General features: G+C 43.3%; 1 protein-coding gene across 1 annotated transcript in view; it reads left to right on the top strand.

Moving 5' to 3' along the window:
• Positions 1-311: 311 nt before the first annotated feature.
• The window catches only part of LOC117499105 (prospero homeobox protein 1-like), a 30,106-nt gene continuing 14,561 nt past the window's right edge, over positions 312-15,856 (top strand). The window contains exons 1-5 of the mRNA XM_034151403.1: positions 312-1,185; positions 4,193-4,608; positions 4,807-5,430; positions 5,751-6,959; positions 10,655-10,762. Of these exons, the coding sequence (XP_034007294.1) occupies positions 4,258-4,608; positions 4,807-5,430; positions 5,751-6,959; positions 10,655-10,762 (2,292 nt within the window). The 5' untranslated portion in view covers positions 312-1,185; positions 4,193-4,257. The remainder of the gene's footprint in view (positions 1,186-4,192; positions 4,609-4,806; positions 5,431-5,750; positions 6,960-10,654; positions 10,763-15,856) is intronic.

The following is a 15,856-nucleotide window of genomic DNA, read 5'->3' as shown; positions in this document are numbered from 1 at the left end:
TAACGGAGAGCTTCCTGCGGAAGTGTCTTTGAGCAAAACACTGACACGCTATCAGTTCCAAGGTTTCCTGAACTCTGATCTCTGGAGAAAAGGGGTCTTTACACATCAGAACTATCGGCTCATTTGTCTGCCTTTAGACAACTTTCTTTGATTGATTTGGAGCTCCGCGCAGAGGCGTACCGTCGTTTCCAATTAGGAGCAGGCAATTACGGCTTCATTAAAGCACAACATGTATTTATTTTTGAAATTTCGGACGTACACAAGTTATCAAAGAAGGTGGAAGAAAAGAAACAGAAACATGTAAAGCCTGTTTTTATTAGAAATATTTATATAATATTCGTACAGTTGCATGCAATGTTGTAAATGTACTAGGCCTACTGAGTAAAGGCATGCACACAAGCAATAAAAGTGGCTCTTTATTCATCAATGACATCTAATAGATATTTGTATTGACTGGTGAGTCATATGTACACACAACTGGGCATTGCAAAATACATAGAAACATGAGGGCATGCTTCAACAGAGAAAAAGGGATAATTGATGCCCCTAAAATCCAGTTTAAGTTAAATGGTAATCTACAAAGATTCTCCGCAAATGAGAAAGCTTGTTGAACCTGACTTTGGGTTACCCTCCGCTCCATGCTCCTCTCTCCTCTCTCTCCCTCTCCGCTCTGGCTGCGCTGCTTTCGGAGGGCTCCTTATAAATTAAATCCAGCGTCCCTGGTCCCCCTTCCTTATTGGTCAGGTGGAGTCGTTACCTCACTCCGGGCCCTGTGACGCAGCGTCTTCACGTATCCTTCATGTGCGCCTCTTCTTGTTTCTTATTGAGAGTCTTGCTCAGAGGGGGAAAACAGGAGTCGCGAGGAGCAGACAGTGCCGGACGGACCGGGTGCGCTCGATACTAAACACTTCCCATCCCGGGAGGAGAGCGGCGCACAAGAGCAGACTCTCTCTCTCTCTATCTCTCTCTCTCACTCTCTGTCACTCGATCTCTCCCACACACACTTTCTCTATGAGTCTATCTCTCCAGCACACACACACACCCATGCCCGCGCGCGCACGCTCCGCATACGTCTCCACTTTGCCGTAGTAAATTACGGCATTGATCTCAAAGACGAGTCCGGATCTGTGTCTTGTGTTCGCCCTTTCTTCGACGGACGGACTTGGAGAAACGCTCGAGAGAGAAGTAAGTCGAAACACGTTTTATTTATTACCATTATCGTCACTCATGGGCTTGTGTGTGTTTGAGTGTGTCTGATTTGAGGTTCGAACTTTATTTCCTCGGTGAGTTGGAGGAGCCGGTCCCCCCTCGCCGCGCATTGCGGATTCACAGGGCGCAGTTGAATTTTGGACTGTTTTCCGAAACTGGTTCTGCTCATGTTGACTTCAGGCGCGTTAGTTTTGCTTGTGATTCTTGACGAGTATAGGCTACACAAGATTGCGTGAAACACAATCTATGATCAAAGTTTGTTTTAAAATTAAAATGACTTTTAGTTCACGGCTACTTTCCTTTCCAGTTTGTAGAAGTCGCTTGGATTTACGCACCTGCCGTTGCTTTTGGAGTCCGTGCAATTCTTGTTTTTATGGTTTTGCTGCTTACCAAGTCATTCAGTATTTAGGAGGTTAGCTTTAAAATCCTTCTTCTTTCACAAATGAAAGCAAATAAGGAATCCTGTCAGTGGACTCATTTAAATGAATGTCTTCAACACGTTTTATTTTAATGATCTGTACTTCCGAGAGAGGTCCGCCAATTTCGCTAAAACAAGAGAAACCAGGGACGTTATCTGTTTCTATTGGCACAGCTCTTCATCATTTTTAAAACGTTATCATAGAAGAATGAAGGGCATGTTCAGTTGGAAATGTTTGCATGTCTAATTGTTGTTCGGACTATGGCAAACATCGCTCAGTATTTGCCGTGCAAAGTGATCAGCTTGTGTTTTCTGTCAGACTCTGAAGCGCACAAGTATAATCCACTTTACACTGTTGTAATAACCTGGGTATGTAGTTCCTCTTATAGATGAAGTATAGGAAGTAAAAGGTGAACAAATTATGACCTACACTTTTTACCAAAAGTTATACAATTATGTTGATATTATTGTAAGCTAAAAGTATTCATAAAAGCAGATAAGAAAAACAATTGTTAAAGTGAGTTTGTGTTTGTTAGAATTACAAATATCACCAAAGAGAAATGAATCTAGCAACACCACACACGTTCATCCTTTAAATGGAAATAAGTCATTTACACTTCACACACATCAGTTACTTCCCATTTCAGTTCTCAATTGCAACGTATTCCTGCCCTTTAAATTCAGATTAGAATGACAGTTTCAGTTTTAGTGCCGAAACCACACACACATACTCTCACATCTGCTTTCAGTGCTCAACTTCAAACCTTAGTGTGTTTGGTATTTAAACTTCTTGATAAGTAGACAAACTTAGATTTATATAAGATAATATGTTCTCAGAAAAGGTGAAGGTTTGACGAATGCAAACATGAAACATTAGCTGTTTTCCCACTGATGCCCCCTCAAATTGACCTCAAACACACGTTTCCAAATAACCAAGTCTCCAAGCTCTTTGGACCCCCTAATCTAAACTGTGTGTGTGTGTGTGTGTGTGGTGTGTGTGTGTGTGTGTGTGTGTGTGTGTGTGTGTGTGTGTGTATGTGTGTGTGTGTGTGTGTGTGTGTGCACAGGCCAGACCTCTGCCCACAGTAATGCTGAGGAACCAATCACGCTAACAGATAGTGTGTTTGCATGTTCTGTGTGAGTGTGTGTATCTGGGTCACTGCTGGGCACTGTGCTGAGGCCGCTGAGTGTTTTTCTGAACACCTCTCGTCTGCAACACTAAAACTCCGAGTCACATTCAAACAACCCTTCTCCTCTGCTTAGAAACTATTTCATTTGGTAATGGCCCGGCAGGAACAGTGTCTGCTTTGTCGATTTTGCAAAAGTGTCTCCTATTAGTTCTGTGTCTTTCTTTAAAATCGGAGTTGAGCTGCTGTTTTTGTTTTCACATTTTCTAATAGTGGAATAAAAACGCCAAAATTCCAGTGAACAAAGGCACAGCTCTACCAAACTGTTGTAGGAGCAGCTTTCATTTGTAAAATATTTCCCTAGACCTGACCCTGAAATCACTTGCAAAACAGATGCAAACATGTAACATGGAAAACGCTGCCTGTATGCATGTGTGAAGGAAGCAGATATCCACTTCCTCCGTCAGTGTGTTTTAAGATTGCAAAAGCGTATTTTTGGCAACGCGTTTTAGATTTGTTTTGTCTACTTCCATTTGAATGAATCTTAAATTAAGGGGAATTACATTTTACAGAGAATTGAGCTTTAGCCTGTGGGGAAGTAAGCCGGCGTTTCAATATTTCCCACAAGATAGTTGAAGTGTTTCCAGAGCATCGACAAAGAAACCTAACCTTTATGAGGTGCACTGTGCTTCTCTACACAAATAATATATTCACTGACAGAAAAATGACCCTAGCTTTTCATTTGAAGTATGTAGAGCTTTTTAAGCCTCAAATAGAATAAAACATTTTACAATAACAACCAATTTACTATCATGTGAAGAAATCTCTCTGAAACACAAACACACACAGTTTTCTTTTTCTTGCGAGTGCAGTGAAATCCCTCTGACAATAAGAGAGGACCTGTCGATTCTTCACAGCTCCTAACAAGAAGCTGAAATCAAGGTTACCTCTCAAGGGACGAGGCGGAAGTGGGATATCATTTTGTTTTTTTACAGCCAGGTGTTACTCCTTCCTGGGAATTTCTACTCTCAAAGTGGTTCCCTTTTTGTCTGCTTTACAATTGTCATTTTGTGAATTTGGAGATGGATAAGAATGGTTCAGAGTTGGTGATTTTTATATAAGATAGTTATTGTCAACTCTGTGCAAAAGGTTAAACATAATATTATTATACAATTATTTGGAAGAAAAACACATTGTCCATAGTAGTCTCTGTTAATGTTATGTTGGAATGATTCTGTAATGATTCTGATAAATTAACAGCTTTAGAGTTTTGCATAATTCAAACTATATATTTAAAATGTTTCTTTCTGTAGAGATCAGCTATTGAGTTAAAAATATAGCTTAACATTTAAATAATTCTGCTTCTCTCTAAATGCCACTTTTGAGGTGGTATAACATTTTTTTAACGTTGCAATTTTTGTTTATTTGTTTTAACCAGGTGCCTCTTCTCATCCTGCGTGTCTGCGAGGACCCTTGGCCATGTCCGATTAGCTGCCCTGCGTGATGCCTGATCATGACAGCAACACCCTTTTAACCACACAGACAAAGCGCCGACGTGTCGACATTGGGGTGAAAAGGACTGTGGCTAGTGCATTATTCAGCCGCGCCAGGGAGACCCTGCTCGAAAGCATGAACCAATCACACGGCCACGATCAGGACGGAGACTGCTCTCTAGTCAGTCGCGGACATGGCGGCTCCAACAGTGACGGGGAGAAGTCCAATGTTTTGAGGAAGTTGCTTAAAAGGGCCAACTCGTACGAAGACGCCATAATGCCTTTCCCTGGTGCCACCATCATCTCTCAGCTACTGAAGAGTAACATGGGCAAGAATGGAGGGAGTGACTCAGGCTTCCAGGTATACCCAAACACACACACACACACACACACAGGTAGAGGTGACATGTTAAGGCAATTCATCAATTAGCCATATGTGAGTTTAGATGACCATGTTTTAGATTGAATAAGCATTGCATCTTATCTTTCCTATCAGCCACTATTTGTACCCCCATTCAGTGCTCTATCATTAATGCCTTCCCCCTGTCCTCCATCCCAGGGGAGTGGAGCTCTGTCCAGTGGAGGCTCAGAGATCCACGCCGAGGACGCCTGCAGCAGCTCCTCCCGCGACCGCGACAGCCCGTCTGACTGCCTCTCTCCTGGGCCTCCTCTCCCCCCTCCTTCCTCCTCCTCCTTTGGGCGACCACTGCCTTCTTCAAGCCTCAACTCCCACGCTCCCTCTCAGCCCCTCTCCCTCTCCACTTTTGATTTGGACAGGCTGTCGGACGAGCATCTCCGCGCAAAGCGTGCCCGCGTGGAAAACATCATCCGCGGTATGAGTCACTCGCCGTTGGTCCGGTCCAACGGCGACCACAACCAAGATATCAGCCGCGAAAATGAGAATTGCAGCATCAACAGTAACAGCAGTAATGGCCACAGAAGAGAGGGTAACTGCCGCAACACCAGCAGCCACAACCACAGCCGGAGCGACGGGCCTTCCTCCCTCCTGAGCTCTCCAGGTTCTCGGGGGGGTGTGGTCAGCGTTGGTGAAGTTTATCGGGAGAATAAGAGAAAGCAGCGGCTGCCACAGCAACAACAATGCTTCACCCAGCTAGTGTGCTCCAGGCAGGAGCAGAGGCAGGAGGAGAGACGGCAACTCAAACTGCAGCTGGAGGACATGCAGGTTGGTAGAAGACATTATGGGTAGATATGTCATGTGTAGATACTCTGCTAAAATGCACCACATACACCAGTTGCAAAAAGGCACTATAAAAGACCTGCTTCTCATGATCTAAAAGAAGGCTAACGTAAATTAACACAGATTGAAGTATTACCTTAATTCCATCCTACTCGTTGAATTTGCACCTAAAAAAAGTTAAAAAAATATCAGCCCACCGAGCGGGTGACATACTATTTCCATTTATCTTTTGGCAAATTTGTGGTAACATTTGACATTTGGGTTCAGGAGACATCTTTAACATTCTCTTTCCTCTGTTTGTTTAGAAACAGCTGCGTCAGCTCCAGGAGAAGTTCTACCAGATCTACGACTCAGAGACAGAGGAAGATGAAGAGAACGGCGAGAGCAGAGATGCTGACCGAGGCGGAGAAAGAGATGAAGACGGCAACCTATCAGAGGACAGTATCCGCTCTGACGGCTTGGAGGAGAGGCACAGAGCCAGAGGGCGCCATAGCAACCAGGAGCTGTCTGAGCTGGACCCAGGCCTGTTCCTGGATCGGGCCCGAGCCCTCCTCAGAGAACAGGCCCTGATAGATGGAGAAATGGAGGAGGATGTGGACAGCAGGGAGGAGGTGGAGAGGAATTTAGTAAGTGCGATGAAGAGGAGAGGAGGAGCAGGAGGAGGAAGGCAGTTAGCGGAGACGCTGAAGCAGGAACTGAACTGTGCCGTGTCGCAGGTTGTTGACACCGTCGTCAAAGGCTTCTCCTCGCCCAAGCAGGCTGTCAGTCACCACGGCTGCCACAGCAGCACACCAGCTGCACCCTCCTCTTCCTCCACCTCGTCCTCTTCCTGTCCCCCACCTTTCTGCCCCCTTCCCTCCCTCACCCCAGACTCACGCTTTGGCGCTGGCGCCCTGGCCCTCAGTTTGAACGGGGACGGGAGCCCAACAACTAACTACCACTCCTCCAACCAGAGGCTGCACTGCTTCGGAGACGTTATCATCCCCAGCCCGCTGGACTCCTTCGGGGGTCTGAGTGGCAGACTGAGTGGGGTGCCCATGCCCAGCGACCAGACAGAGGCTCTGCCCCTGGTGGTGCGCAAGAGCGGCGGGGGAGACAACACTCACCCCTCTCTTCCTCCTCCTTCTCACCATCCTTCCCACCATCCCTCCCTTCACCCCTCTCCCCTCACCGCCTCGCTCGGCTTTAGCCCTCCATCCTTTCGCCACCCATTCCCTATTCCCCTTATGGGGTATCCCTTTCAGAGCCCTCTTTCACACGGGGGTGGAGCCGGCTACCCTCAAGGGCCCAAGGACCATCATCGGTCCTCCCCCGATTCTATGGACATGACCAGGGAAACTCTCAGCCTCAGAACCAAAATGGCATCTCTCGGAGGGAGCCATCTCAGTCATCACCACCACCACCACCACCACCACCGGCAGAACTCACCGGAGGGTCTGTCCCTGTCCCTCATCAAGTCTGAGTGTGGGGACCTTCAAGACATGTCTGACATATCGCCCTACTCTGGCAGCACCGTATCCTTTTCACTGCCCCTTTGTGTTTGCGAATGAGAGTACATGTTTGTGTTGCATTTACAATTTGTTTTAAAGCTTGTGTTATCTTCTACATATTAAGGTTTTAGTCCTGCGTTAGGTTTGGGTCTCAGAGATGAAATGAAGGTACATTAGGTATTTTAGGTATAAAAAACATCCGTAAAATCATTTGGAAAGAGTTTAAATAGGCAATGATTTTATTTCCCTAATCCACAAACGTCACATTTGAAACGCAGTGTCTTAGACATCTTAGAGGCAGCAGCAGGCGGCCGTCAAAGAACGTCTGTAATATCAATTAACCTGCATGAATTGTTCCTGGTCTAACCCTTTTCTTTCCTCGCTTAGCGGGGAAGATGAAAAGGGCCGCGGTGGGTCGTGCAAGAGGGGGAAGATTAAACAGGTCGCACGCTGCTCTCTGGAGCTCTTTTAAGTCTCGGCAGCAGGTTGTGTTGTTTAACGCTGAGAAAGGCTAGTGAGCTTCCTCTTCAACACACACACACACACACACTGTCTGAGACACTCTGTGATGAAAGAGAACCTAACAGCATTACAGACTTTGTACATAAACGCTCAAAGCAAATCATATTTCACTTGTCCACGTGTGGGTGTGGGGTAAGACCTTGTTCATAGGAGCTCAAAGCTAATCATATTTCAAAGAGCACGGAGAGGAACAGGTGAATGTTTGATTGATGGAAGCTTTCTAAACGTGTGTGTTTCGGTTTTTTATGTGAGCATACATAATGAGAAGTGTAATATCTTTACACTTTTTACCTGGTTGTCTCCTTTTAGCTGTTAATCTTTCAATTGTTGGACTTTTGCTCGGCAGCTGTTTGCTACCTTTCACAGTGCACGCCCACACACACACACACACACACCCTTTCATAGAGTGTGGACAGGTGTTTGCAGGTAGCTGTTTCGTGTCTAACCTTTCATATGGAGAGGGCTTCTCCATGTCACACACTTACACTCGAGCACACACACATACACACCCACGTGCACGCTTGAAGAACAAAGTGAAAAGAGAAATAAGACTTTGAACCTGACAAATAGGAACTCCTTGCAGCTGTGATGAGGATGTGATCACAGTGTCGTCTTCAAAGCCAATTTAGATGTCGCTTTAATTAGAAAAACGAAATATTTGACACGTCTCTTGATCCTGCAAAGCCGTTTCATTCCAAAATGCTTTTCTATTCATTTGGAAGAAAGTCTTTGAAATTGGACATTAGTATTTCAAAGATATTGACCATCCTTAGAGCCGACTTTTTATTTTATTTTGAAGGTAACAAAATCTAAAATGGACAAAAATGATCATACAGTTAGTCCTGTATTGATGTTGATGGACTGGAAATGAATCGGCAAAAATGTCAATGACAATTATAGTAGTTATTAAAATTATTCAACAAACAGAAAACTTCTTTGGATTTCCTTCAATTATTATAAATTGGAATATCTTTGACTTTTGAACTGTTGGTCGAGAAAAACGAATAATTTGACAGGCTTTATTTTACTATTTTTTTTTTAAATCAATTGATTATTCAAGTAATTCAAAAAGACGATAGCGTTTGCAGTCCTGACTATTTTTCAATTCAGGACGGAACCATGTACAGTAAGCACATGTTAATTAATAAGGAAGTATATTTGATTTGAGTTATGTTATGATATGTCAATCAACAGATAGTTCTTTTTTATAATGTAAACACTCTTAAGCATTATTGGCATCAACTGTGTCTCGAGAACATGCTAGATTCATTGGTATTTGATCAAAAACGTAACATTTCAACATACAACTACATATACTATATACTATACAACAATTTCCTGTTCTGTTACCTTTGAAAAAAAAAAGGTATGCATATTTATTTTTGAATTTCTATCTCTCTCACTTGTATCTTGTTCTGTCTATTTATCAGCTCCTAGATTAAGAATGAATAATTGTGCATGCTAGGGATACAATTGTGACGGCATTGTGGAAGGATTTAGGGTTCGGAGAAGCCTGGCAGTTAGGTTAAGGTGGTTAGCATTGATTATTCACCTGAGAGGAACTCACACACACACACACACACACACACACACACACACACACACACACACACACACACACACACACACACACACACACACACACACACACACACACTCTCAGGTCTGTGTATCTTTAATCCTTTGTACAGAGCCGAGCAGATGTCCCCCATTCATTTATGAATTTATCCCCCCTCCCTTTCTTCCCCTCCCAATGCCCCCCCCCCACACCCACACACACACACACACACACACACACACACACACACACACACACACACACACACACACACACACACACACACACACACACACACACTTATTGGAAAGAGTGAGGGTGAGGATGAAAAAGATTGTTTATTCACTGACTCACTTTAACACATGTTAAATACACAAACACGCCACATGTTATTGCCTTTTTTCATTATGATATTGCTTCAATTGGTTTACTCCGAGTGCCTTTTTTGTGTTTCGGTGTGTTTGTTCCTGTGCTTTAGTTTGTGTGTGTGTGTGTGCGTCCACAGAAAACAAGACAGGAAGTGCACACAGTGTGTTATGTGGCCTAAACACACAGATAGTGACAGGTTGACATGAATGTTAACTAGGTGATGGTGTTGTTGTCCGGTGACCTGGCCTAGCCGCTGCTGAATGAATGATGGATGACAATACGGCTCACCTGTGGCTTCATTTACTGAGACACATATGTGGTGCCATGGTCATGCGTAACAACACCCATGACTTTTTGTGTTGGATATGATCTTAATATTTCACCATAATCCCTCAAATCATATCCTCTGCTTACTGCCTTGAGACCTCCTTCCATTTTCTTGACTCTTTCTGATTATTCATGTCCATTCTCTCCCTCTTTTCCCCGATAGTTGATGCCACCTTCTCCCACTTTCCCTGTTCCTCTCTCCAGCACTATAGGGCCCCTGGGGTTCCTGTATGTGTATGTGAGTGTGTGTAGGAGTGTGTGTTTGCCTGTGTGCTAATTGACCTTGCAGGGGGCTCCATTGATTGCCTCATCTTCTCTGATAGATTATAGGGCTGTTAATGTGGTGGGGAAATGGCAGCGTGGTGGGGCACAGCTGTTGTCACATAAACACTCACACATACACTCTCCGCAACCACAATTATTATGTGTGCTAGTTGAGACAGTGGGATAGACACGGGGATTGCAGAGGCGGAGAGATGCAGGGATGAATGTGGGATTTGATCCAAAGCCCGTCTTTGCTTTTGGTGTTTCTCAGTTGTGTTTTACTGGACCGGTCATTCCTCTATGTGACATCTCTGGCACTAATCACTCCGCAGTTACACAAATCACACTGCCACTCACACACTACTGCTTTTAAATAATTCATTTGAATTTAAAAAAAAGACAGTGAGCGTAGCTTTTCTCTATCTACTCATCCATTGTTTGCGTATACATGTCTATTTTATCCCGGTTTGAAGGCACGGATGGAAAAACACCAAATACCTTTTTCAAGACCATGTTCCCAAAATATCACTTGAACAGAAAATGCAAATAAAGCGGATAATGACGTCACTTAGGGAATTTTTTTTTATTTTTATGATGATATACCTGACTTTAGCTTCTGTTAAAATGTCCCCCCTGTGTTTTCCCAAAATACTTCTTTGCTTCCTTAACTATTATTCAGATTCAGGAGGGCTTGTCTCCCAACCACCTGAAGAAGGCCAAGCTGATGTTCTTCTTCAACCGCTACCCCTCCTCCAACATGCTCAAAATCTTCTTCTCAGATGTCAAGGTGAGAACTTGCCCTCTCTATTTCGTCTTTCTCTTCCATGTATTCTCTTTTATGAGCCTCACATTTTTGTCCTCCACCCCTTCAACTTTCAGTTTTATTCAAGTCTCTCTTCTGTGACGTTCTTTTGAATGCGACTTAACTGCTCTTTTCATTCTGAATAACCTGTTATTATTTATTTAGATATTGTAGGAGATACATTTGTATGTATATATACATGTTCGAATCTAGACAAGGTTTTAAATGAAAGACACACTCACAAAAAATGAACTGAAACGCAACAAAAGAATGGACACAGAATGGTTTAGGGTGCAAATAACTGAATAGGAATAACTGCATTGTTGGAAACACTTAGCTTGAGTTGCTGTTTGATAATCAAAAGTATATATAAAAAAAGAATATGTTTGCATTGCGATAACAATGGAGCCTCAATGTGCTAGTACACAATTGTAAGAAGATATGTACAGGATATGGTGGCTCCTACTCTTTCTTAAATACAAAAAAAGATATGGGAAATGCTGCTGTCACCGTCAGCCTGATGGAAGCGATGGGTATTCAATGGCATATTTAGAATCAGATCTCAAAAATCAGTGGCAGATGGGGCAGATGAGCTGTTGGAAACAGGTGTGCGTCTTTTTGAAGCATTCGGTTACAGTGCGATTCTGTTGTTCATGATTGTGTTCTGAGACAATTTCTCACCACCTTTCATACACCGTCAGATACTCTCACACTCACAAGGGTTTGTTTTTTAATGCATTTTGATGTCTGATATTATTCAGTTATGTGTGTTATTTTTCCGGTACTCTGTGTGTGTGTGTGTGTGTGTGTGTGTGTGTGTGTGTGTGTGTGTGTGTCCCTATAGCGCAGATGGGTGCTCCAGTCTGTCACGTCTCTGTAGCATAATTAGAGTTTCTGGCCTTAATCGTCCTGGGGTTGGGGGGGGGGGGGTGGGGGTGTGTTACCGCCCACTTTCTCACACACACACACACACACACACACAGACACACACACACACACACACACACACACACACACACACACACACACACACACACACACACACACACACACACACCGGCCTCAACCTCCAGACCTCTTTCACCCAACACACACACACACACACAACACTTTCACTCTCACTCTCAGTTATATAGACTGAGAAGTTTAACCTTTTTTTAAACCTGTGGACAAGACGAATCATCAAAGCATTTATACAAGAAAAGTTGTGTAGGTATTATGGGTAAAAATTGATATAATATATTAACAGTGAGTGAATGGCAAGACAAGGAAAACTAATGAGCAGGAAAAAGGACATGATGGACAGTATGTGTGCGTGAGTTTTTTTGAGAAAATGACAGAGGGACAAGAGGGTGGGGGGGGGGGGTGTTTGACAAACAAATGATAGGAATGACAACAGAACAACAGCCTTAAAACAAAGGCGCTGATTGTTCCGTGTTTACAGGCTGCTGTGTGTTTTGTAAAGGAGCATACGGCTCCTCGGCGGATTCAGGACGCTCTATTCAAATGAGCAGCTCCACACACTCACAAACACACACACCAGCTGCCCTTTAGCTCATATCTGTGGTGACCACTTCCTCATGGCAGTGCCACATCCTGATCTGCTGCCATGGCAACAAGGGTCGCTGGGACACCAGGTTGCTAGGCATACACAAGGTTGCTAAGTCTACCTGCTCCCAGTGCATGCGTGTGTGACTCGGAGTCCATTAAGTGGTAGAAATGTGGGCCGTTAGGGGTCACAGTGTCCAGGCAGTATTACATCCTCATAAACCATGGTGAGAAACTTCTTTAAAAAAAGTCCCATTATGTTTCCCGTGAAATTATCATTTAAGTGAGAATGATGGTAAGGTCTGTCAGCAATCTTGCAAGTGTCTTAAAGACTGAAAGTAAAGGAATATCTATTATCTTCTAAATATCAAGATTTAAAGAAATATGTATTGAAATTAGTCATTTTCCTGTAAAATTATGTGAGAAAGTATACTTCATTTTGTAGTGGACAAATAATCTGTGGTTTTAGGTGAATTAGAAATGATAAATTACTATCACATTAATGCATAGAATCCGTTTATGAGTTTATCTTTTTGAGATTGATATTAGCTTTAAAATGAATGTTATTTCCAATCTGTAGGTTTATCATTACATTGAAATTAAATGAATCTCCCTCATCACCACAAACATGGATTAAGATTAGGACATGTTTGCAGTGCTTTGGACAGAAACTTCCCTCAGCAGATGGACAGCATTACAGGCTGGATCACATCCACATAAACAGTGGGATTTATTGAAATGAAAACGTTGTTCTATTGGAATGTATTGTCTAAGCATTAAGGACTTACAGCAAACGGAATGACAGCTAAACGTGAGCCTTGGACAAAGAGAAGCTGATTTACTATTCGTTTTTCAATTTGTTGCTAACTTCTCAGTCTGTTATTCAACACTTACTGTATGCGTTACATTTCAGTTAACACTGTGATGTTACTTTTACCAAAGTGCAACCGATTTTCACATGAAGTATACACATTTGTTTCTTTAGTAAATACTTACAACAGTGCGTGAGATTGAGTCAAAAGGAACGTTTGTGTTCGACAAAATGAAGGAACATGTCACCTGGTGCGACAGTGTGGCTCATTAATGTAAAAAGTAGTCTCATTAAATTGTTGATTTTGTTATATTCATAGGAGTTGTTAACAATCAGAACAAGTCGTATCCTTTAAGAAATGATAGCTTTCTTATTGACATTTTATGCAAATAACGGCTTATATTCAAATTGAGTTTTAATTGAGTCGTAATCCCCGTTAATCCACCATGTTTAACAGTGGGAGGAACTCTGCAGATATTATATTTTCTTTAATAAAAAAATGAATCATGCATAATCCTATTTGTAATGTGTGAGGCTGTTCTTTTCAAGGCTGCCTTAGTGTGTGTGTGTGTGTGTGTGTGTGCGTGTGTGCGCGTGTGTGTGTGAGTGAGAGTGTGCACCCTGTTGCTGTCTGTCTGAGTATTGTTTCATTGTCCCTTTGCACTCATCATTACCATATTTCCAAAATCCGGGTCAATGTCTCTTTCTCCCTCTTTTTCTCACCCTCCTCTCTTACTCCTCCTCCCCCCCCCCCCCCCCCCCCACCTCCTTCCCAGGGAACAATAAGTAGCATGTGTTAGGGGGATCAGGCAGATTCACTGTAAGGGAATTAGAGCCCTGAATGGCTTCCCCTAATTGGACTTGAATGGACTTTGTCTATGGGAAACTGGTTCTTAAAGATGAGCCTCTTACACACAATGGCTGCTCGCTCGCTGTGGGAAGTGGGTTGAGCTGACAACTGTTTTAGGCACAGATGAGCGAGCACACACACACACACACACACACACACACTAACACACACACGTCTTAATTGAGCAGTGAAAGCTCTTGCCTTCTTGACCAGACAATCATATGTGTGTGTGTGTGATGCTACGGTCTCTGCCGTGGTGTCTTCAGAGAGCCAGTGAGAGTAATTAAGAGCTCGTTAAGACTGGAGGAGTTAGGATTAATTAGACGCTTGCTCGCTCAGGGAACTCCTTCCGACACAAGTTCCCTGCCAGCTGAGGGTGGGTTTTTTTTTTTTACATACACTCACACACGGAATGCGAGGCAGTGACACATTGATCAGCGAGAGCCCTGAAGACTCTCGCCTTAAGAGGCTGAAATGACATCTCACTGCCGTCGTCTCAGCAGGAATCAATTAGCGTCCAACCCGCCTCTCACCCGTCTTGTCAATTAGAGCAACACGGCCAATTTGGCAACATGACGACATGAAACCGCAACAGCTCAGTATCAATCTACTCACACGGATTTAACTGGACATAAGAAATGACGATGTGGAAGAGTGACGAAGAATTTAGAATCTGAATGATGTCTTCAGTGAATCTGCAGAGGCAAGAAATGTGTATTTTTTTCATTATGATAATTCTTCTAGTAACAATACACAACTTCAAAAACTACTTTGAGATATGACTTCTGTATAATAGGAGTTTTGTACACTGAATTCACCTCTTCACACTCCCCTGCTGTATACTGTCCACTAAAGCAGAAAACCCCCCAAAACATGAGTGGAAAACAGTTCCTACAGCAGCGATGCTTCCAGGATCCACAGGAAACCTTCAGTGTTACAACTTGTAGATTTGTGTTGAGCGTGCACATTCACATTGTCCTCTATCAAATCTGCCGAGCTACTGCGATTCTGCTTGAAGTGGGCAGATTCTTAAAGGATGTGTGTTTGCCCTTCCAACATGGCCTGGGGGGGGCTGACAAAACCGCCATCAAGTAAAGGGGGGGGAGGCGTCCTGACACTTTCTCTGACACTCTCCCTTTCCCTCTTTTCGTTGTAAACTGAAAATGGCATTCCTCAAGCTCAGCATTTTGCCCCCCCCCCCCCGCCTCCATTATCTTTCTGTCTTTTGTCTCTCGTCCTTTTGGTTTGCGCTGATTGTGATGAGCTGGACGGGACAGTGGGGGCAGGAAGGGGGGGGGGGGGGGGGTGGGGGGGTGGAAGGGCAGGTGGTGGGAGGGCTGGGTGTTTGTCTGCATTCCTGACATATCTGCATTTTCAAAGTTAAGCTATCAGTTTGAGAAACACCCCACTGTAAGAGATTTTAAGCTACGTCCACACTCAATAAGTCATATGTTGCAGCTCATAGAGTATGCACCTGGGGGTCCGGTCTTGAATTTGCATAATATCAGTTTTCCCGTTGCAATTAAATACACATTGTATAGCAGGACTGAACATATGTTATACGTTTATCATATTTCCTACTAGACTTGACTTATTAGTATAGGCACCTTTTACAGATATTTAGCATTATTTCTGTGAATTGGTAGAATTCCCTGCTATATATCTTCTAATATCTCTGGTAAAGCATCTTTGAAAATTAATTAACACAAGTGTGTTAGAGCTCTATTTCTATGAGAGCAGATGTCAGAGTTTTTTGAGGGGATAGATTGAGTATTTGTATGATCTTCTCTTTGCGTGTCAGAGGTTTTCATTATGGTTTTAGATCATACGGATGACATCGTCTTGTGTGTTAATTACATAGTTATCAGGT

The sequence above is a fragment of the Trematomus bernacchii genome, unplaced genomic scaffold (assembly GCF_902827165.1).
Source record: "Trematomus bernacchii unplaced genomic scaffold, fTreBer1.1, whole genome shotgun sequence".
Classification (NCBI taxonomy): domain Eukaryota; kingdom Metazoa; phylum Chordata; class Actinopteri; order Perciformes; family Nototheniidae; genus Trematomus; species Trematomus bernacchii.
The sequence above is the reverse complement of the archived record's forward strand: the minus strand, read 5'-3'. Positions and strand labels throughout refer to the sequence as shown.